Source organism: Polyodon spathula, chromosome 9, assembly GCF_017654505.1.
Source record: "Polyodon spathula isolate WHYD16114869_AA chromosome 9, ASM1765450v1, whole genome shotgun sequence".
Classification (NCBI taxonomy): Eukaryota; Metazoa; Chordata; class Actinopteri; order Acipenseriformes; family Polyodontidae; genus Polyodon; species Polyodon spathula.
In genome coordinates this window covers 40,930,038-40,953,513 of record NC_054542.1, presented here as the reverse complement: position 1 = coordinate 40,953,513, position 23,476 = coordinate 40,930,038, and the positions used below count along the sequence as shown (strand labels likewise).

The 23,476-nt window shown below is 40.0% G+C and overlaps 1 protein-coding gene across 6 annotated transcripts; it reads right to left on the bottom strand.

Annotated features, from left to right (window-relative positions):
• Positions 1-7,156: 7,156 nt before the first annotated feature.
• Positions 7,157-23,285, bottom strand: nxpe3 (neurexophilin and PC-esterase domain family, member 3). Of its 6 annotated transcripts, none has more exons than XM_041259557.1 (7): positions 23,130-23,285; positions 22,487-22,642; positions 21,158-21,352; positions 13,388-14,157; positions 10,346-10,431; positions 9,713-9,925; positions 7,157-9,520 (listed from the first exon to the last, which is right to left on the bottom strand). In XM_041259557.1, the coding sequence occupies exons 3-7, from the start codon at positions 21,248-21,250 to the stop codon at positions 8,967-8,969; spliced, it is 1,716 nt and encodes a 571-aa protein (XP_041115491.1). In that variant the 5' UTR covers positions 21,251-21,352; positions 22,487-22,642; positions 23,130-23,285; the 3' UTR covers positions 7,157-8,966. The 6 variants fall into 6 exon arrangements, with proteins under 6 accessions (XP_041115491.1, XP_041115494.1, XP_041115495.1 ...); XM_041259560.1 differs by having other exon boundaries at positions 22,487-22,581; XM_041259561.1 differs by lacking the exon at positions 23,130-23,285 and adding an exon at positions 22,934-23,007 and having other exon boundaries at positions 22,487-22,581.
• Between the last annotated feature and the right edge of the window lie 191 nt (positions 23,286-23,476).

Sequence of the window (23,476 nt, the reverse complement as noted above, 5' to 3'; positions counted from 1 at the left end):
GTGACGCCTTGCGCTAAAATTTGTATCAATGCTATGTACAGTTATTATTATTGAATTCACTGACATATTTATATTGTCCACTTCACTGTCACTACGGAATATTGCGTTGTACAGGGACTCGCGGTCCATATGCCGTACTCACTACCATTACAAACGAAACTCTTTCCTATCCGCAAATGCAATATCCCACTGGCCAGGCATCCTCTCCACAAGTACTACAGTACCAAGCTCACCCCGGGTTGCTCAGTCGGTCGTTATATGCTTAGAGCCAGCCAATATCTTGATTTACAGTCCTTTCCATATACTAATAGTACCGGACTCGGTTGGAAGTTGCATTTTCAATAAATACTCTGCTTTACTAACATGTCAATATTTAATGCATTTACATTTAACGAGACGTGAAAGAAGTACAGAAAAATCAAAGTAAATGGTGTTCACAATACCTTCATTTTGTTGATCAGCTGGTTTTGTTCATGTAAAAATAAACTTTTTGCTTGTGATAAAGCTCTCCCCAACGCTCACTTCACAATAGCTACTGTGCGTGGCTAAATTAATTATTTTCAATCAGATGTTTTTATTAAATCATTTCATTATTTCTGGTAACTGTAACATTTCCCTGTGCTACCAAATCCAACTTTATGGATCTCGTTATTCGCCTTTTTTTTTTAAGCTACTACATTTGTTTAACAAAGGACGGGCCTGTTAATTGTGTCTTTGGAATTTCCCAAGGAACACAACATGCCGGGAAGTGGGGATTCACTGGCTGTGATCAAAACCTGAAACACTCTGCAGTTCCGAGTGAGTCAATCTGGATCAAGACATCTGGCGAGTGTTAAATTCATAATTATGTTAGCGCTCTACATTTTTTTTTTTTTTTTTTGACGCAGATAATGTCCTATATTATTACAAAGTCCCTTAAAAATCACAGGTGCGACTCAAAATAAGGACTTAGGTGGTGCTACATTATTAGCAAATAAAACAAACACACTGTACAAAGGGTCTTTTTTCAAGTTTCTGTGCTTTTTTTTTATCAAGCCTGTTTTTTAAAGGTAGTTTCAAATGGTTTACGTCACCATAAAAAGCGTGTATTCATGATTTATTTTGTATACCGGCATGCCACAAATCGAGCGTATACAATACTGAGAACTTTGTCATGTACACGTTTGGAAACTATAATAAAACTCAATTTAGAAAATTACCTATATGGTAACAGTATCCTGGGAAACAGTCAACATGGTTTTAGGAAAGGGAGATCGTGTCCAATAAACCTGCTTGATTTTTTTGAGGATGAACATCGACAATGGATAATTGCAAAGCATAGGACATGGTTTATTTGCCCGCGGCAGCTGTTCCTAATATTGGTCGTGAACATATTGCTGGCGGGTCGTAGCGTGGGAAAATTAATACAGCTTTAAACACGTTTTCCAACAAAAGCGCCGCAACAGTCAGTTCATTCATGCTGTGCTTAAACGTAATCGACATTTTTTTTTTTTTTCGGAATGGCTTTTGCGATACGATCAACCAATTGAATATCTGCATTGTCTCTGCGGTAGCCCAATCATAAGTTAGCTGGGTGGGACATAAACGTTGTGTCTGTTTCAGGTGCAGGTACCGACTGTAAGTTTAACCAATAGGAGAGTCAAATATCTGCTAAGTTGTACGCAGCTGTCCAATCATAAGCAAGCAGAGGCCGTTCGCGGTATTCTGCATGAAAATTGAAGGCGACTGAGTAGCCAATGGGAAAGTGAAAGATCTGACAGCTGTCCAATCATTCGTCAGCAAAGGCGGGTGTTAGAATGCCTGGTAAGCACTGAATTTCGCCGAATGTTATTGAGAAAAAATAATTCATTTCAGTATTTAGGATTACATTTTCTATCTCTATTTTTTTATTTCACCAGACAAGGGAACATCGTAGTATATTTAATTACGTATCCACTTTCTCTGAATAATTGTACTGGATATAAGCGATCTTTAAAACAGCAGTGTTGACAAATTTGTCAAATTGAAACAAAGCGAGACGCTATGTGCACTTTTATTCACGGTTATCTGTGTAAACATGCTATTTGCATTGCGTATAATACCCCCACTAAAACTCTTAAAAGAAATAAGAAAGTTTACAAATGAGAGGAGGCCATTCGGCCCATCTTGCTCGTTGGTGTGTGTGTGTGTGTGTGTGTGTGTCTATATATATATATATATATATATATATATATATATATATATATATATATATATATATATAATGGCGCGCCATTCAAAATGATCTAGACAGCATTCAGAACTGGGCAGACACGTGGCAAATTACATTTAATAGAGAAAAGTGTAAGGTACTGCACACAGGCAATAAAAATGTGCATTTGAAATATCATATGAGAGATATTGAAATTGAAGAAGGAATCTATGAAAAAGACTTAGGAGTTTATGTTGACTCAAATGTCTTCATCTAGACAATGTGGGGAAACTATAAAAAAAAAAAAAAAAGCCAACAAGATGCTCGGATATATTGTGAAAAGTGTTGAATTTAAATCAAGGGAAGTAATAAAACTACAATGCACTAGTAAGACCTCATCTTGAATATTGTGTTCAGTTCTGGTCACCTCGCTACAAAAAGGATGTTGCTGTTCTAGAAAGAGTGCAAAGAAGAGCGACCAGAATTATTCTTGGTTTAAAAAGCATGTCATATGCACAGGCTAAAATAATTGAATCTATTCAGTTTTGAACAAAGAAGATTATGCGGCAACCTGATTCAAGCATTCAAAATTTTAAAAGGTATTGACAATGTCGACCCAAGGGACTTTTTCGACCTGAAAAAAGAAGCAAGGACCAGGGGTCACAAATGGAGATTAGACAAAGCGGCATTCAGAACAGAAAATAGGAGGCATGTTTTTACACAGAGAATTGTGAGGGCCTGGAACCAACTCCCCAGTAATGTTGTTGAAGCTGACACCCCGGGATCCTTCAAGAAGCTGAGATTCTAGTGAACAGCTACTCACAATCAAGTTTATTGTTGTTTAGCTGGCAATACACAGCTTTGCACTAGGTGAAGCTGGCTTTTCTTACTCACCCTTCACAGAGACTATAAAAGTTATGTATTACTGTGAGTTCAATAAATATAAAACATATTGATAATATATTTAAATATATTATGGGGTATAATAACACATGAAGTACTGGTTCACATGAAGATTTACAACAAAAAGGTTTTATACCTTTTAATAGGATCTGCTGATAATACATTATGAAGACATTTATAATATAGCTTTGTATAAATGTATACCATTAATTGATTTGCAATGTTTGATTGCTATATAATTCATATGTACTTCATCTGGCATTTTCCATCTACAAAAACTTTTATGTTATAAAGGGATTAACAGGGATCAAACATGTTTGAAATATGTTTTAAAGTTGAATAATTCCCGTTAGAAGTGGATTTCAATCACCCCATGCGCCCCCTACGGGTCATTAATGTAATTACAGAGTAAGTGCTTGAAAGGAGTTGCTCTTCCATTCTAGTTGCCTGCCATAGATGCCACCCCAGATCTGCAAAGTGTCTGTATAGAAGAGCCGATGCCATCTAGTGCACAGCTGTTTATTGCCAGCAATGCAAATAGCAACTTGACTTTGACTGAACAAGTTTGGGTTGCAGATGCTCTGAACTCAGGCTAACATCAGCTAAAAAAAAAACAACCAAAAACTATTCTGCAATGGTGGTTCTGTCTAAATTAAACGCTAATGTGTGTTTGACAGCTTTTGACGGTTCTTTTTCGAATAAAATCTGATGATACATATTTGTATTGTACAGAGTTAAAAAAAAAGAACCAATATAAAGTTGAAAATATAAGCTTTCAAGACCACATAGGTCCCTTCATGGGACGTGGAGGATGTCAGTACAATAAACGACATGAAGAATACGTAAACAATGAAAGATAATTATGTGTTAAGCATGATTTACAATGTTGAGTTTATCATCTTGACTAATCTATATCAGATATAAAAATGTGGTTTCATTTCATGTGCTATTTGTATTGACCCCACAACCAGCAGACATGCCAGTTTCATTTTATGAAGTCTTTTAAAATTCTTTAACCTAGTATTGTCACACTTTGTGGTAACCAGCGGTCAAGCACATTGATTGTGCACTTTTTCATACAAATGTGAAACGGCATACTTATACAACTTTAGGTGCTGAACATGTTCTGATACAGTACCAATTGATCAGCACCCCCTGGCGGCCTATACCGCCACCTAGTGACCGACCCAAGCAAGCAATTTACCAGTTGAAGGGTTTTCGTCCATAGTTTCATTACCATACCTCTTCTTCTTCTTCTTCTTCTTCTTTTTTTCACAGCCTTAGTCCCAGACTGTCCTGGGGTCAGCTGCTTTGGTTGCTCTTCTCCTCTTGTCTCTGTCGAGCACATCTTCCTCACTCACTTCACATACCTCCATATCTTTTCTCACACAATCTATCCATCTCTTTCTAGGCCTGTAAGATAAGTGCAGGAGCTGCAAAAGGACAGTGTGTGGCCAGGGATCTGCTCTGACTCACATGGTGAGAACCCCCCTGAAGGTAAAGGGAGGCTGATGCCTAGCCCTGAGGTCGGGGAAGTGAAACTCACTTGACCCCCAGAGACGACGATGCAAAGCCATGTATGAGAAGGTGGAGGAGGGGAGGAGGAGGAAAATGAAATACTAGACAGCGAAGGTGCAAGTGATCAGGGCTTCAATAGAGAATAGGTACTAATTGACAGGAAATTGGAAGCCCCCTGCTGCATGCCCCCTGAACCACGCTCGCTAACATAAAAAGCTTATCTCTCTCAAATTTTGTGCACAAATTTGTTTACGTCCCTGTTAGTGAGTGTTTCTCCTTTGCCACGATAATCCATCCACCTGACAGGTGTGGCATATCAAGCAGCTGATTAAACAGCCATTACACAGGTGCACCTTGTGCTGGGGACAATAAAAGGCCACTCTAAAATGTGCAGTTTTGTCACACAACACAATGCCACAGGTATCTCAAGTTTTGAGGGAGCGTGCAATTGGCATGCTGACTGCAGGAATGTCCACCAGAGCTGTTGTCAGAGAATTGAATGTTCATTTCTCTACCGTAAGCTGCCAGTGAAAACTCCAGTTCGCAAACTGTAACAACTACTTGGGTTTCAGTGTATCTTTTGCATACAGCATTGGCAAGATCTGTGGACAACTGCAGTATTCTGTCATATGAGCTGCAAATTCCAGGTTCAAACATGTTGTCAATCAGTTCACATTTTCTGGTATGTGCATACACCATCATTCCAATGTGGAGTAGGAGTGGTCTGTCCTGACTTTGGTCATGACGCGTATGGTAGATGATGATTTTCGGCGTTGATGTTAGATGCTGTTGTGCCGAATGAGCTGTGCTATGATCAGAGCTTCAGGTCGCACAGGGGTGGCAGTCTGTTTTGTTATGTTTGGACCTTCTAGGAGCATACACAGTAATGCCAGAAGCACTGGTGGAAGAGCTGTATCCTTGCACTGCTGTGAATTTCTCCTTAAGTTGAATTGAAGGAACCCTTTCTCCTTGGTGATTTCCAAACTGTCCAAATCGCAATCTATACATTTTCATCAAATCACATAACTTTAATAGTGGAGTGCCCATCTCTTCTTAAGTTAAGTTCTTCAACGCATATTACAAGTTCTGCAAATGCAATGCTTTTAAACATATCATTCTGCTGAGCTTCGAATGGCTGGTGACTCCATGGCTTTAGCATAGTTATATAATGATACCAAGCACTTCAAATGATATTTCATTTCAATAGCAATCACATCACCTGCACTAAGTTTAGCTAAAAATTTTGGTGTCACTGACCCGGATGGCAGCTGATCTGACCCTACAGTCAAGGTTAAAGGTACTTGCTTGATGTAGCTCTTCAGGTTTTCCAGCTTCATTCCAGAAGAAGCATTTAGTTTCCTCTGTCTGAGTATTGGTACTGTGAGGCCTTTTTTCGACAACGCTTGTTAATTCATTTGACTCACTGCATTTTTGCTTTTGAAGACATGCCGTGGTTTTATTTCATTTGTGGCATTTTCTGAATTTTGATAAAGGAAGGGTAGGGGTTAGGCTTTTGGTAAAATGGTCAATACAGAAACTCGAACTGGAACCTAGAAATCTAAAGGCCAAAATGAGCAGGAAACAGATAATATTATGCAGAGATTTCCGCTTATTTCTGTGATTGTTTTGCTTGCCAATTCAAGAGCTGACTAACTCTTGCTTTACTGATTGCTGTATGATAATCCTCACACTCATGCCAACATTTAGAGCCATCTTGAGGCTTAATTGGATTTTTTTTTTTTTTTATGAAACTATGGTCGAAAAGCATTCAACTGGTAAACGGCTTGCTCAAGTCGGCCACTAGGTGGCAGTATAAGCCGCCAGGGGGGTGCAGATCAATTGGCACTATATCAGAAAATGTTCAGCACCTAAAGTTGTGCAAGTAGGGGCTCCTAAGTGGCGCATCCAGCAAAAAGCACTCTACATGGAGTGCAGGATGTGCCCTATAGCCGCAGGTTCGAGTCCAGGCTATGTCACACCCGGCCATGACCGGGAGTTTCTAGGGGGCGGCACACAATTGGCCGAGCACTGCCCGGGTAGGGAGGGCTTAGGTCGGCAGGGGAATCCATGGCTCACCGCGCATCAGCAACCCTTGTGGCCGTGTGAAAAATGACAGATTGGCAGGAGCACGTTCCAGAGGATGGGTGCTCCAGCCTGTGGGGCAGGGCAGGGCGGTTGCAAGCAATGAGCCGAGAATAAAGATAATAATTGGGCACTCTAAATTGGGGTGAGAACTTTGGTAAAAAATTGGACCCAACTAAATTTTTATAAATAAAGTTGTTCAAGTATGCAAAGTTTCACATTTGTATGAAAAAGTGCACAATCTTGCCCATTTTTTGTGCTTATAAGCTGTACTACAAAGTGTTCTTTCAACTGTTACTGAGAATCAGTATAATTGGAAGTCTCCTAAGCAAGGTTGTTTGTTTTGCATTCTGTAACAATGACATAAAAAAATAAATAAAAAAAAAAAAACTATACATGGTTTAATTTATGTTTAAAAGCATGTTTTTTGATAGTTACAGAACATAGAGAAAAGTTATTTGCTAAGATTAGTTTCCCCAGACGAAAACAGATACAAAACAAAGATTTGAAATACATACAGCTGCATAGATTTGAGGTGTGTGAAAATCAATAGGGCTAGAAAGCAATAGATCACAAGTCGAATTTGTAACCAACTTTTTAAAACCACTCTACAGTGTTGGGAATATGGCATGTGGAATGGGACCTGACCCCATGAAGTCTTTTGCAGTAAAATGTGCAGGAACAGCTGTACCAAATAGGATTAAAGCTATATTTTAAGCAATATGGAACAGTTAACAATTAGAAGTAGAACCATTTGTCAAACAAGCTATTTTATGCCAAACAGCACTACAAGAAACACAATAAAGCCACTTCACTGTTTGTTGGGTGCACTATAATACATAATGGATCAAATCCTCAAAGCTATTTACTCCATATTGTCATTGGCACATTTTGTTGTCAATGTTGAGTTTTTCTGCAAAAATCCTTTGACTACAGCTTTCGATATGAACAGTGATTGTTTGGCATGCAAAGGCATTTTTGTCAAAGTTAAATGGTAATCAGCAGGCACATTATTGTAATCAAAACTTTGTTCTCAGTGGTTTATATCCTACTACTTCACCTGGTAGGCTATTCCATGCATTTCCAACTGGAAGAAAGTGCTTCCTGCCTTCTGTTCTAAACATACCTTTACTCAGCTTCCTCTTCTGCCCTCGTTCTTTTCTCTGTGCTAAATTTGAAGTCGTGTCTTGGGTTCACTTTATCATTACCATTTATGATTTTCTGTCCCCCTGTCTTTTTTTTCTAAGCTGAGGGGTGTCAATATTGTAACCAGTGCTCATGTCATTAAGTCCTGGGATCAGCTTAGTTGCCCTTCTCTGTGCCTTCTCGAGTGATGTATTTTTTGTAGTGAGGTGACCAACACTGCACACAGTATTCTAGGTGGGGTCTAAGTAGGGTACTGTATAATCTTAGTATAACCTCACTAGACTTGTAGTCCACGCTTTTTGCAATATAACCTAACATTCTACTTGCCTTTTCAATTGCCTCACAACATTGGTAAGCTGTGATGATGCCACTACAATCCTGAGATCTGTTTTAAAGTCCTCCTCCCATTTCCAGCCCATTCATTTTACACTTATAATTATATATAATTTAGAATAGAGCAGCTGTTGGTCTGTTTTGTTGGTCACTATGTGCTTCTGTTCAGTATGGCGGTTAAGTGCAGATAAATGTCAGTTTAAAAAACAATTACAAAAAAAAGAATACATTTATTTAATTTATTGAGTTTATATATTGTTTATATATTGTGAACATAACAAAATGTGCCCATAAAAAATGTGTGTGTCAAGTTAGAATTCATTCCAAAAACTTTCTTTGAACAGGCCATAATTCTGCCTTCATTAGAGAAACATGAACTTTGTGATAAACACCATATCATCCCCCTGCCTCAGGTCAACCAACCAAAACTGGACTGGACAGAAATGGGAGCCAGGAAGCAGTTTTAATCAGAGAGAAGCAGCTTTGTGTGGAAAAGACAAGTGAAACTCAGGTTTCCTGGATACAACAAGAAATACATACACAATCCAAGAATAAGGATCTGTCTGTCTTCAGCTTTAATCACTAAAGGACACAATTATTATTTTTGGAAAAGCTAAAGCTAAAAATTGCTCCATGTTTGCTTTTAATTACATGCATTCCTAAAGTCTGCTCCCCGTCATAAAAGGTAACTGAATTTGGCTAAACATGCAGCTAAACTCTGTCCATTAAGTTGGCCTTCAACCACGAGGCCAACATTTAAACCACAGGTCCACATTGGACTTGGGAGCAGGAGTTAGAGTCATAAGTGTCTTTTCTATTTGTGTTTTATGGGGCAAACGTGGGAAAGAAAAACATCAATTTGGTTCTTGACGATGACAGGTGGCGGGTGGAGGGCATGGGGGAGGTAGTGGGCCATGGTCATTTCCCAGGCATCCACCAGGAACACATCCAACCCCTGGAACATGCGACGCAGGACGGTGTCCAGCTGCAGAGAGAACCAGTCACTGTTGTAGAGGCTGTACTCGGGGTCCAAGGCCTGCGGGTTGGCAGTCCTGATGACCACCAGAGTCTCTGGAGCGCGAGCACGCAAGCGCAGCACGGCCTGCCGGATGTGGCGCAGCCGTCTGATGTACATCTGAACGGGAAAGGTGCTGAAGTGGGACCAGATGGTGAAGGCCACCACTACGTCCTTGCCGCCCGTGATGTTATCCAGCTCGTTGGCAATGTAGTGCAGCTCACTGGTCAACACCTTGGAGAAGCGGATAGGCGGGCCGTGGCAGCGGTACTTCAGGAGAATGTTGTGCTCGCTGTCCACTGCCAAGAATGGGCCTACGTTTTGGGGGCTGTTCAGGTTAATCTGCGTAAGGTCTGAAGCAAAGAAGAAAAGGAAATATTCATGATCAATTTCTTCCTCATTTTTTATTTGCTGCTATGTGTGACCTTTATCATTCTCTGTTGCTGTTTCTGCATATCATTAAGTGCCATGCTACTGAAAGGACTCCCTTACAGTTTTCCTTGAGAAGCGAGGTAGGGTGAAAGACACAGGGCCTACAAACACACCTGGAAGGAAGTCAGTCAAGTACTCAAACCACTGGCGCACAGTGGAGTCCCCGAAGAGGTGGACAGCCTTTCCCTGCAGGCACTCTGTGATGGAGGTGTTGTTGAACTGCTGAATCAATCCCGTATTAGACACCCATGCATCTTGGTAATAGAAGCCAGCAGGAGAGAACTTCACAGTGTTGTGGTGTGTTTGTCTTTCCAGTTTAGACTGATCTAGAGGAAAACAAACATTACAAATGAAGAAATGCAAGCAACATGATGAGGCTTTTTGGGTCAAGCTTTGTTCTTTGCGAGCACAAAATAAGTGTACTTATCTGTGAGCATATCAGAGATAACAAAGCAAAATATTTCCTTAAAATCACCATATCATCTCTCAAAACAACATGCATTATCTACAGTGCCGTAATGTAACCAGTCTCATCACACTCAAAGGCACCACTTCAAATTCAACAGCAACAGTTTTCAGAAACATAGTGTTTAAATTTCCAGCAATTTCCTTGTAGTGTATACATTAGCAACATTTGTACCACAACTAATTTTGCTCAATGCCCATTGTACTGTATGCTGGCCTTTAGCAACTTTATATTATATATCTCCGGATAGAACAAAAACATTACCATAGATTGTTGTTACCTGTATCTTTACCTTTATTATCAAGGGGTTCCACAATCACTTCATCTGAGCCCCAAGCCAATATGGGCACTTTGATGTTTACTTTACTGAAAGCAAGGACAAAACAGATTTCAGATTTTAATCTAATTTCCTCACTGATTTCTTTTTTGATAATTTGTTGTAAGATTAATATTATCCCCCTGTTTTTCTACACAAATTGAAATGCCCGGTTAACAATCAGGAGATCCTGCTGTGAAGCCAACTGTCTCTTTTCTACCATGACCCCCAAGCAACGAATGTGAGTAAAGTACTGATTGTAATGTACTGATTGTAAGGTACTGAACTCTTGAGACCTGTGTCCAGAGCCACAGGGGTGGGGGGACGACGACGGACGACTAGATTGTTCTTCTCCCATCCTTAATAAATCATTCATTTACAGTACAAATTGCACAGCTTTTCAGTGTGTTTCGGTCAACTTTGTATTTCTGCTATGACGTGTGTGTCTGCTGCAATATTTAGCCAAGTATCTTCCATTTTCAATGCCCATGAACAGCCAGCGAGCAGCTTTCAGGTCACGACAGCAACAACTCCCCAGGATGATTCTGTGGTGAGTGGAAAGAAGTAGTAATGAACACGTTTAATGCAAAAGGAGAGCAAAGGTTGCAGCTTTACTGAGGACATTAATGTGCCTTGCCTTTATATTTTGTTAATCTCTTAATAGTTTTTATTTGCTTATTTATGCCACCTGCTCTTTTATAAGAATATACAATATTTGTTATAAGAATATACAATATTTGTGTGACACACACACACACACACATATATACAGTTGTATGCAAAAGTTTGGGCACCCCTGGAAAAAATGTATGTTACAGTGAATCTTTCAGTGAACAGAAGTTGACCTGACCACTACATGGTACAAAATTAAACATGACACCTTTCAGCAAATTTTAATACAAGATTACACTTTATTTGCATTTATTACAGATTTAAAATAATAAACAAAATTGAACATGGCGTGTGCAAAAGTTTGGGCACCCTGTCAATTAGTACTTGGTAACACCTCCTTTGGCAGATATAACTGCTTCCAAACGTTTCCTGTAGCCAGCTAAGAGTCTTTCTATTCTTGCCTTTGGAATTTTTTCCCCCACTCTTCCTTGCAGAACTCTTCCAGCTCAGAAAGATTATTAGGTCTCCTTGCATGCACTGCATGTTTGAGATCTCCCCACAGATTTTCAATAATATTCAAGTCTGGGGACTGTGACAGCCATTCCAAAACCTTTCTCCTTCTTTCTTGTAAATATTTAATGGTTGATTTTGAGGTATGTTTTGGATCATTGTCAGACTGACTTTAGGACATTAGCTTCTAGGATTTGTTGATATTTAGTTGAATCCATTCTTCCTTCCACCCGCACAATATTTCCGGTTCCACTGGCTGCCACACAACCCCAAAGCATAAGAGCCACCCCCGTGCTTAACAGTTGGCAAGGTGTTCTTTTCTTGAAATGCTTCACTCTTTTTTCTCCAAACGTACATTATTTGGCTGTAGCCAAGCAGATCAATTTTCATTTCATCAGTCCAAAGCACATTGTTCCAAAAAGCTTCAGGCTTGTCAAGGTTTTCTTTTGCACACTTTAGATGCTGACTTTTGTGATGAGGTCGTAGAAAATGTTTCCTTCTGACAACTCTTGCATGCAGATCCTTGTTGTGTAAGTTACGCTGTACTGTGGACCTGTGAACAACTACTCCAGTGTCAGCTAAACTGTTCTGAAGGTCCTTTGCAGTGACCTGTGGGTTCTGTTGTACAGATCTGACCAGTTTTTGAGCAAGTCTATGTGAAATATTTCTTGGTATTCCAGATCTTGCCTTGACTTTAACCGTTCCATTTAACTTCCATTTCTTCACAGTGTTTCTGAGAGTTGAAATTGTTAGCTGGAAGTGTTTTCAAAGCCTTCTCCTGTTTTGTGAAAGTCAATTATCTTCATTTTCAAGTCCTCAGACATCGGCTTGGAGGAGCCCATGGTTGTTGAAACCAGGCAGAACAACCATCACAGTCTGACGGATTAGAAGGTATGAAGTTACTTCAGAGTAATAGTTCAACACTGGCATTGACTTTACCTGACTAATTGAAGCCCTAACGAGTGAATCAACCTTTCCGGGCCTTAGTAATCATCTTTTTAAGAAGTAATTAAGAATGGTCCAAAAGGGTGTCCAAACTTTTGCACGCTCCATGTTCACTTTTGTTTATTATTTTGAATCTGTAATAAATGCAAATAAATAGTAATCCTGTATTAAAATTTGCAGAAAGGTGTCATGTTTAACTTTGTACCATGTAGCGGTCAGGTCAACTTCTGTTCACTGAAAGATTCATTGTAATATACATTTTTTCCAGGGGTGCCCAAACTTTTGCATACAACTGTGTGTGTGTGTGTGTGTGTGTGTGTGTGTGTGTGTATGTGTATATATATATATATATATATATATATATATATATATATATATATATATATATATATATACACATATGGGCAGCATTCCATCAAGGGGTTTTGTGACATCATAAGCCAGCCTCCACAGAAAACATGGTGCCCCACAATGGTGCAGCTCCTGGCACCGGGTCTGCATATGCTAAAGCCTTGGAAGCCACATTGGGTGGATGACCAGTAGGAGTCGCTGAATAACGATAGATGAACACTCCCTAGTTGATACACCTCCCAAACGCAGCAGTGCCTTTACCCTGTGAGTCACCAGGGACCAACACAGTTGTTAAGTAGGTGCCAAGTTTTACTCTCCTTTAAATTGATCCTCTACGACATTAAATTCAAACACAATGTGGTATAGTAATTGATGATTTTGGACTGAAGGATTTATGTCAACTCTTTGTTAGCTTCATTTTTATTAGATAACACTGTCAATACTTTGCTTCTGTAAACCTTTACATCGGTTCAAATGTTGATTTGACAAAGGTCCCCCTTATGAGAAGACAGAAGAAGCTCAAGAAATAGCCTGCTGTTTCTTAATATTTAATTGACAGCTCAAAATAAATAAATAAAGGGCAGGTACCTCTGAAAAAACAGGCTCTCTCTGCCAGTGAGGAGGTGTTTCAAGTAGCCGCCCTTGCTGTGGTCGACGCGGGTATTGCAGGACAGCAGCTTGGGTTTGTAGCAGAACCAGGGTTCGCCAGTGTGGGGGTCGGTGAAGTTGCAGAGTGGCCGGGGGGAGGAGGGTAGACACAAGTTGCACTCGGTGGTCTCGAAGGAGTCCAGGGAGCAGAAGGTGCTCTTGAAATACACGCGGTCGGGCCGCTCCTCACGCAGCCTCTTTAGCACCTGCACGGCCTCGCTGGGGTGTACCAGGGTGACTGAGACCCGCAGCACGCCGGCCCACAGCAGGACAAAGTACACCGAGTAGAAGCCGTTCTGGTGGTCCACCACTTTGCCGACAGCCCCTGCCTTCAGCTCCGGGGAGTGGATGCGCGCCAGCAGGAAGTCGCCCCCGTGCTGCTTGGCCTTGCCCTGGAAGTCGTACATTCGGACCATCACCTCCAATTGCTCACCCACTCTGAACTGTATGCGGGAGTTGAGGATGAAAAAGGAGCTGGTAAAGGGGCTGGTACTCCACTTGAAGGGGGCGCTCCTCCTGGGGGAGTCGGGCCAGGCGATCAACCCCAGCAGGAGTTTCTCCTCGGTGATCTCATCTTGGCTCCGCTCCTGTGAAGGGTAGCTGCACTGAGACAAGTTCCTGATGCCCCGGTGTGGGCTCCTGGACTGCAAGGCAGTGTTGATGTGGTACTGCAGCTGGTTGAGCGCAGAGACTGTTTTCAAGTTAAGATTCTGATAATGAAGAAGAGACATTAGAAAGTAATAGAGAGCACTCAGGTTCAGACACTAAAGTATGTCACTACAGAGCTAAGAAGTTGTAAAGACAGCTTTTGAGCTGCAGACAGAGCTAAACCCAAGTCATACTTTAATTTACCAGCAATCACAATGCACAATGCTTTTCACAATGTCATTGCATTTTACTGTAGTGACTGGGTGACTGATGTAGGTGGGAAGACATTGTTTTTTTGTTGTAAAAGTGACATGATTTTAAAAGGTTTCATTTTGTTTTTATACCTGCTGACACGTTAAAGGGATTGTGGTGGAGTGTCCCGCCCCTATATACATGTGTGCGCGGTTTAATTATTATTATTATTATTATTATTATTATTATTATGGTTATTATTAGTGTTTTTAGTGTATGTATTTTTGTTTTGTGCGGACAGGCGAAAGCCGTCCGATTTATTATCTGTTGCTTTTCGCCAGTCATAATATAGTCACATGAATGGGGTTAAAATCCCCATTCATAAACACCTCTTGCAGAAGGTGGCCATCTCCCAAGTTTATTCATTGATTAATTGTTGCTAAATCGGGAAGTGGTCACCTTTATAAAAACCTGCAGCTGTCTGCGTCGGGACAGAGTGTCAGAGGAGAGATGTAAGTCTGTAGAAGAGGTAGTTAAAGAGAGTAAACAGTTGCTATACTTGCTGGGATATACACCAAGCAGTGACTGGCAGGGAAATTGAACGCAACAGCAGTCAGTATTTTATTAAACAGAAAACAAATAAAAGATCTCAACAAACAAAATACACAAAACAAAAGGCGCGTTGGCCAAACAAATAAACAAATAATAAACAGCAACAAAACAAGTATTGTGCTGGTGTATCACCCAGCAAATATAGCAATTGTTTACTCTCTTTAAATACCTCTTCTACAGACTTACGTCTCTCCTCTAACACTTCTCTCCGACAGTTGTATTGTGTTTATGTTGTATTGTGTTTGTGGCCGGCCATGCTAGCAAGATGTATGGTTGTGAAGATTATACCATAGACGTAAGACTATAGTCATATTTTAGGTAATGTGTCGCAAGTGACGCTGAATCAGCTAGGCTGGTCAGTAAAAAATTGAATCCTTTTGTATGGAGAATCTCAGTAGCTAAGGCTCATGGTTCATCAACTGATTCAGATTCAGTTATATTGAGTTTGCCCACCGATGATGATAAACAAACTACAAGTTGGGTGCCTGCTAATATGAAAACAGTAAGTTTTGGCCCCCTACTGTATTCTGGATGAATGGCATCCCTTCTAAAATGTCTCTATGTGAGCAGAAAGAAGTGTATAGTAACAATGTGTACAGATCCAGAACTATTGTACATGCTGCAGAAGCAACCCTGACACATAAATTAAAACATAATCCTCTTGTTAAATGTGCATGTAATATGTGCCAAAGCAAGTCATCAGTGACTGGGCCCAGACTTTGTCCGGCATGCAGTCATTTCACTAAACACTGTAGAATCTTGTTTGAATGCAATGATTCTGTAGGTGTTTCTTTCTATCATTTAAATGTAAACCCCAAAAGATATTAAGAGGATTGAATGCATGAGCTGTGAAAGGGTCACTTAGTAAAATGGGCACATCTGGGAAAATTAGAATTAGAATGTAAGGAAGGTGTCCCTACTAAGCGTGTACAAGTGTCTTGTAGGTACGAAGTCAAGGCCATGGCGACTCACACCTGTGATGCGAGACGATGGATTCGAGAGCCTATTGTCGTGTTTGCTGAGCCAACCCGAGTTGAACCTGAGACCGAAGTGGAGTCTTGCTGGGAGCGTGCTGAAACCCTGGACATGGATTGGAGAATTTAAAATGAAATGTATTAATGCAATAATGTGTTATAATCTTTTGTAGTGTTTGTATAATCTTTAGTTTGGAAAATTATGTAAATGTGTAATCAAATGTAATGTTTAATGCTGCTCTAATCAATAACTGAGAAAATCATGCGTTCTTTAGGTATAAAATAATGCAGTAAGAAACTGGTATAATTTAATACATAGCCAGCTTTTGGGCAGTGGCCAGTCTTTGAGCAGTTTCTTATCAAGATGGGCTTGATTCCCAGAATTGAATGCTAAGTTTCTGCAGCACCCTTTTTAGCCTAAGAAAATGTTGTTAAATGTTGAAATAAGGTTTAATATGCTTGCTTTTTACTATAAACTATTTGTGCGTGTAAGACCATATGCTTAACACTGCCTGTTATAATAATATACATGAAATTGTTTCTCGGCAAGATAGGTTCGCATTTAAAATAGTTAATAATCGTGTTCTATAGGGAATAAACTGTTTGGTTTGACTCTGAGTTAAAAGATGATGCAACATAAAGAGATGTTGTTTGAAATATAAAATAAAAAGTTTAAATAAATAATAAAAAATAATTTTAAAAAGAATAGAAGATTGGTTTTAAGAAGGTAAAACTTTATAACTTGCTGTGAGCCTGTCTTAAAGTCGTGCCAGAAAGCGGAGTTCTCTTATCAAACAGCATCAAGGTTAGAGAGTGTCTTCCCACCATAGAAAAATTGGAATAAACCTTGATTATCGCTGGAAATTGGAAAGCTAAGTGCACAGCTAGCGAACTGGTTTTAGCTGGTTTGTGTGCCACTGAAAAAAATAGGAAGTCGTCCGCAGTTCAGCTGAATTCGTGCCGTTAGGAAACTCATAGGACAGAGACATTACAATCTTACACTTAAATAAAAAACAAATAGATTATCCATGAAGAAGAAACTCTATATTAGAAAAACATAAGATGGAAGTTCCCTATAATATCTGTTAAGCACACGCCTGTAAAGAGAGAAGGAAAACTAATTTGAAGAATAGAATGGCATGAGGGAATATATTATTAGACATTAATACATATAATCAGTATAATCATAACTAATAGTGTTGTATATATTTAAAACAACACTCATATATTCAAAATAATATAATTTTCTTTGTTTCACCTAGCTTTTTAGATAGAGGAGGGGTCGAGAAATGAGTGGATGAGATCATGATCGGATGTGTAGACCAGGTGTCGTATCTTGAAAAATTGCTGACACACGGCTCTAAATTTTTAGGATGCTGTGTGCCAAAAAGATAAGGTTGGACTTGATAAAGATTCTCCATGTATTCCTATGGAGACGAATCGTATAAAAACTCACACTTTTCGCAAAGGGGTACCACATTCAAGACCTTTGCTTGACAGGGTGAAGTGGTCCATCACTTGCAGATCTCCACCAGACTGAATCCTTTATTCACACTACTTTTCCTTATAATAGGAGGTAAGCATATTACTAACATTGTTATATCTTACATGTATTGGCTGTATTCCTATAAGGTTTTGAAATTATGTTTTGGTTTTAAGAGAATGTTATATTGAATGAAACTGAAATATAGAAGTGGGTGCTTGTAGACTGCGTGTGTTGGAATTTGGTGGTCTGATCAACCTACCTTTCCAATATTAAAAGCATTTTAATAAACCGAAAGAGCATTGCTCTGATTCGTAAAACTTAAAATGAATGAGTCTTGAGTGTCTTTCTTTAAGATTAAATAAAGGTTATATGAACATGCATACAGCTTGTCCAGTGCTGTACAGTATGTGAAAATCTGCGAGACGCAGCAGACGTGACAAATGACATAATGTGGCGTCTCTGAACTGGGTGTTACATATGTATGTAATATATGTTTGTCTGTTGGCTATTACATGTTGACCTATTTTTGAGTTAGGACAACCTGTTAATAGGAAAATCCTGTTACACAAACTGTCACGAAGTGGGGCAGATGAGGGTATTGGCATAAAACTCTAGTTAAAGTCCATGAGCGCACCAAACAATGTGTAAATTTAAGGTGCAACGGAAAACAAACCATTAATAAAACCTACAAAGTAGAGTAACGTGTCATATTGAAAAATATTTGTAAGAAGTCAGTTTAGAATGAACATTTTATTAATAAATTGCTTGGGGTAGATTGGTTTTGTTTAACCAAAAGATAAAGCAACATTTGGGGAAAGACAGGTGTTTTGACACTATGTGACCTCTACATAAGTATGAGTGGGAACACGTAAACTGTGTTCACGAAATAGCAGAGTGCAGCTCAGACTGTGAAAAAGGACAGGATCTGTCACAGTTTGAGAACTGAAGCCAGCTTCAGTTCAGGAATTAATATAAGGGAGAGGATTAAAATAAAATATGGATCGCAATGACGATGCAGTAGGACTGGAAGCTAGAAGTTTAGCTCAAAGAAGCAGTGTAAGATAATATGCATATAAGGTGCCTGGGCAGTTGTCCAGTGTTAATAGTAGATATTGACGGCACAGCTCACAGCTGCAAAATCACAAGAAGTTTTAGAATAAATATACTTAAATATAATTTGTTGGGAAAGTGGGCAGATGGTCACCGGGAAATTGGATGGGGGATGTTCGACTCAAGAGGCTGAACTAATTGCTCTATTAAAGGCTCTCCTTTTAAATAAACAGGTAAACGTATGTATATATACAGACAGCAGGTATGCATTCGGTTTGCACACGATTACATGGCTACATGGGCCCGAAGGGGGTTCATAACTACTACCGGGAGCCACATTAAGCATCAAGGTTTAGTACAAGCAATATGGGAAGAGGTTAAGGACCGACATGAGAATGGCCTAACCACTGCCATACTAAAGGTTAAAGCACACCAGAAAAATGAATGCAGTCCTGAGCAGTTAAACAATAACAAAGTAGATGCAGCTGCCAAAGAGGGGCTGTTAATGGTAAGGAATGGCAGTTACACAAAATAGATTTACAAATCACAGCTCAACCAGGAGACATTGAAGTACATAAAATACAGCAGGAAGTATTAAATAGTCCTGAACTCAAAACAAAATATGATGCACTGGGATGTGAAATCAACACAGAAGGCATATACAAGGGCCACAGGGGTGTCTCCTTATGAGCTCATGACAGGGAGACAAATGCGACTCCCTATGGACCCCATCCTCATGAGTGATGCACCAATGACACTAGCCTGAGACGCTAAAGTCAAGTTCTTGAAAGAGCTTGGAGAATACCTACAGCTCCTAAAGGAGCTGACTAATGAACAACAACATAAGGTTAACAAAGAAAATGAAAAATGGCCCGCTCAACAGACGGAGTATGAGGTAGGACACAAGGTCATGACCATCCAACATATCCGCACAGGGCTTAGCCCACGATGGAACGGGCCCTATACGGTACTCGTGACCTCTCCCACAAGTGTGTGTATCCAAAAGGACAATCAGGGACAATGGGTGCACAAAATCCAGACTAAACTACACCAAAAGCACCAGGTACGAGGGACAGAGGCCACCATAAAGCACTCCCCCCTTGTACACCATACCACTGAATACTTACAGAGGGTCAAACTGACCACCGACGCAAAACTCCCTACAAGAGGGAGCGTACTGGCAGCAGGACTGGACTTACACAGTGCAGCGGACAGTCACATTCCAGTGGTTGGAAGACAACTGGTATTAACAGAGCTGCAAGCACAGCCCCCACCAGGACATTATCTGAGAGTAGCCCCTAGGTCGGATCTAACTAACAAACATGGAATCACGGTAGGGGCGGGGCTAGTTGACGCCAATTACACTGGAAATATCGGGGTAGTATTGTTCAATCACGGACAACAAGACTTTAGCATAAGAAAGGGAGATAGAATAGCCCAATTAATATGTGAAAGAATATGCTATCTGCAAGTAAGAGAAGTGGAGCAATTAGAAACCACACAAAGAGGGGCTAGTGGATATGGATCTACTGGTAAATAAATCTAAACACCCCACCCCTTTGTATTTTCCTGCATGAATAGATCAGTACACTCGCTCCAGGATGAGCGTCCGGAGCTACGACCAGAATCGGTTCCCACATGGCTAGGGCCATTGAGGGAATACCCATATAATGAAAAATGTGTTAAAACGTATTCCTTCCCTAACGAAACTAACCAAGCACATAATATGATGAACATGTCTAATCGTACAATTTATGTAATGAGATCTCTCTACCCGCAGTGTCAGGGACAAACACAAAATAATCACACTCAGGACCGATTAGTGGCCCTACCCTACCCCTACAAACCCTCCAATCCACACGGGGTATGGCAACTAGGAGTCTACATAGTAAACTCCTCAACAGACCCCAAATGCTTAGCATTCATCGAAGCAAACCACACATGGTGCCCCAATAAAAGTGCAACCGTTACAGGACAGTCATATCGGGGGGGATATGGATGTATAGATCTCCAAGTTGCCCCAAGTGTCCAGAGACAATGCCTCCTCCAAGACATGGTTTAATAGAATTCGGTGAACCCCTAGGGTTAATAGAAAATGTGGTGTGGCACCGAGTTACGGTGCATTGTAATTACTTTATGGATCTGCTCAAAGCAAACTGCTCACAGTTCTCCTTTCGCCGGTCTCACACAGCAGATAATAAATTGGACGGCTTTCGTCCATCCGCACAAAACACAAATACATGCACTACAAATACTAACCATAATAATAATAATAATAAAACAGTGTACACATGTATATAGGGGCGGGACACTCCGCCACAGGGAATTACAAGGAAATATTCATTACCTCATAATTGAACACATATTGCTTTGGTCTCAGATCTAAGTGGGGCTAGTCTAACTGTCTTTAATGGGGGGTCCAATTTGACATAAGTTGTCAACAAATGTACTGTATGTAGAAATCTGCAGTCTATACCTTTCTTGCATGCATTTCTCAAACCAGAACATATCTACAAATGAAAACCCAAACACAGGCACCAAGAATATGCCAGAGATGGAAATAAGACTGCATAGCAGTTTGATCCATTCCTGGTTTTACTATGAGTTTAATAAGACACATCTGAGCTTGTTACCTATACACTGGGGCAAATCAAGCTTGTAGTAAAACTTGGAATGGTTGTAACTGCTATGCAATAGGAGTCTTATTTTAATCCCTGTATGCACACAAACAAAAACAGCTGTACTCACCTCTATGCTCCCGATGTTTCTCAGCAAGAATATGAAACCGGAGAGCACCAGAAACAGAAAGAGAGGTGCACATCTAGCAAGCTTGTTCCACATGGTCGTCTACCTCTACCTCTTCAGCCATCTTATGCTGTGCTACTAGTCACAATGTACATTGACACCAGCAACACCCCCTTCGCTCCAGGGAAACTCATTTTGCTTTAAATAGGAAAAAAACATATGCGAAATTGTAGTAAATTGCTGAAGACAGACACACTGTCACCACAAGCCTTATCGTTTTCTTCTTCCTCTTTTGTATAAGGGTATAGGCATTTGGCAAAAATGTCGCCGTTAATAGGAAATTGTGTGCATGCTCGAAAACAATGTTACCAGCTGTACATTTGGCTGAAAAAAGGTGTCTTCCTATATTAAACTCTAGGCTTTATTTACAGCGTTTACTCCAACTAATCATATGTATTTTGTCAGAACGATGCAGCCAGTTATATATATATATATATATATATATATATATATATATATATATATATATATATATATAATTGAAACAAGATTTTAAACTAGAAATTAGGTATACTGAAGACTAAGTTAAAATCGATAAGGAGTGTTCTATTCGATTTTAAAAATTATATGCAAGGCACGCCATTTTGTTTTGTTATAATGGAAACATTACATTATGTTTTTTATATATTGTTTTATTCCCAGATTGAAATGCTCATAACACTACGACACTCTTATCACCCTGCTGCTGGGTGATTCGCTCATCTTAACGCGATCTGCGAGCAAATGCCAAGCTAATACACCACGCCGTGGAAGAAGCGATGTTGCAATTTATAGACATACAGCCTCTCTATTTAAAACAGTTTCTAAAAATAAAAGGTAACTTTTATTTGTCTACTGATGTCGTTTGTAGGATAAAACGTAAAATTTACGAGGAGATGGCGACATTGTTGTAGATTACTAGGGACCCAAGAAAATCAAGAACGTGCCACGACAACTACACAGCTCCACTACCCGCATTTAGAAACTGCATAGTTTTAAAAAAAAAAAATCTAAGAAAGCGAAAACATTGTAATCTTTTCGTTTTCTTAGATTTTTTTTTTTTTTTTTTAAAGCACGGTGTTGCTCGAGGATAGCAGCAACCAAGCTAAATGACTTGTCCCGTTATTCTCCTCCTCGTCGTCCACTTACCCTGCAACATGTTTTCGCACATTTGTCAAGGGTGTGGTTGTGTAGCCTGCATATCAGCTTTAGTTTTAAAATACCCTACTAGTTTGCATATACACTGCATGCATTGGTCTGCGTATGCTGTCAATAACACAAAGACAAAAATACCACCGGTTTTGGTGTGCTGTGTTTCCGTCTCTCGACCTCTCTGGTGTCTCGGGTTCCTGTCAGACGCAGCTCATCCACGGTGATCTTTGGAGGAACTGCAGAATGCATAGAATTGGCATCAGCGTGTGTGCATGTATGATATTGTCATAGCCACTCCTAAGATTTAAAAAAAACAAACAAACACAACACGTAAACAGTTTCAGAAACATCCATGGGGTTTATAGTTCAGCTGGTCCAAGGAAAAACAGGTCCGTTAAAAATTCATTTTTTACTGCCAAATTATCATTAATGTAGTTAACACTGTCTGAGATTTTTAAGCGGCGTTCACAGAGGCCACTAAAGTTGTCACAATTCACAATTTTATATGGTCAATATTGTTTACAATGTTTCTCTGAAACCAAGGCAAGAACGGGCGTTACTTCACCAGCCGGGTAAGCTAATACTGACTGTGATTCAGAGACCTCTGATTCGATACCCAGGATTTCACCTAAGCTAATGTCAAAAGACTGAACCGTTCGCAAATTACACAACACCAATCTTCACTGTATAACCGCCTGGAAATAAATCTAACAATCAGTGACGTGTGCTTTCCTGTCACCGTCCTTCCTGTTGAAAATACTTTTATTTTTTAAAGAAATCTTACCCAAACCAGTTCTGCAGTCTCTGCGTAACACAGTGGCTATGATGAAATCGAAGGCGTCGAACTAGTCGTATTCTTCAGGTAGAACCAATCGACGAAATGCAAAGCACAAAGGACATTAAGGTTGTGCATTTTCGTCCCGCAGATTCTTGCAGAGCTGTGCAGATCTGTGTAGGCGACCGTTCGCCACTGCCAGCTGCATAATAGCACACGCAGCTCAAGTGAGCTGACTGCAGCCGATCATGCAGCTTTTTTTGTTAATTTGTCTTTATTATTATTAGTCCCACAGGTATTTTACAAAAGTAAATACACTGTAATACAACAGAAGCATGTCTAACACCTAACTAAAT

Coding starts and splice junctions, on each gene's coding strand:
- nxpe3 (XM_041259557.1), bottom strand. CDS start 21,250: ATGTGGAACAAGCTTGCTAGATGTGCACCTCTCTTTCTGTTTCTGGTG. Junction 9,926..10,345: donor TAATAAAGGTAAAGATACAG/GTAACAACAATC, acceptor GTTTTCCTCTAG/ATCAGTCTAAACTGGAAAGA. Junction 9,521..9,712: donor CTTGACTGACTTCCTTCCAG/GTGTGTTTGTAG, acceptor TCTTTGCTTCAG/ACCTTACGCAGATTAACCTG.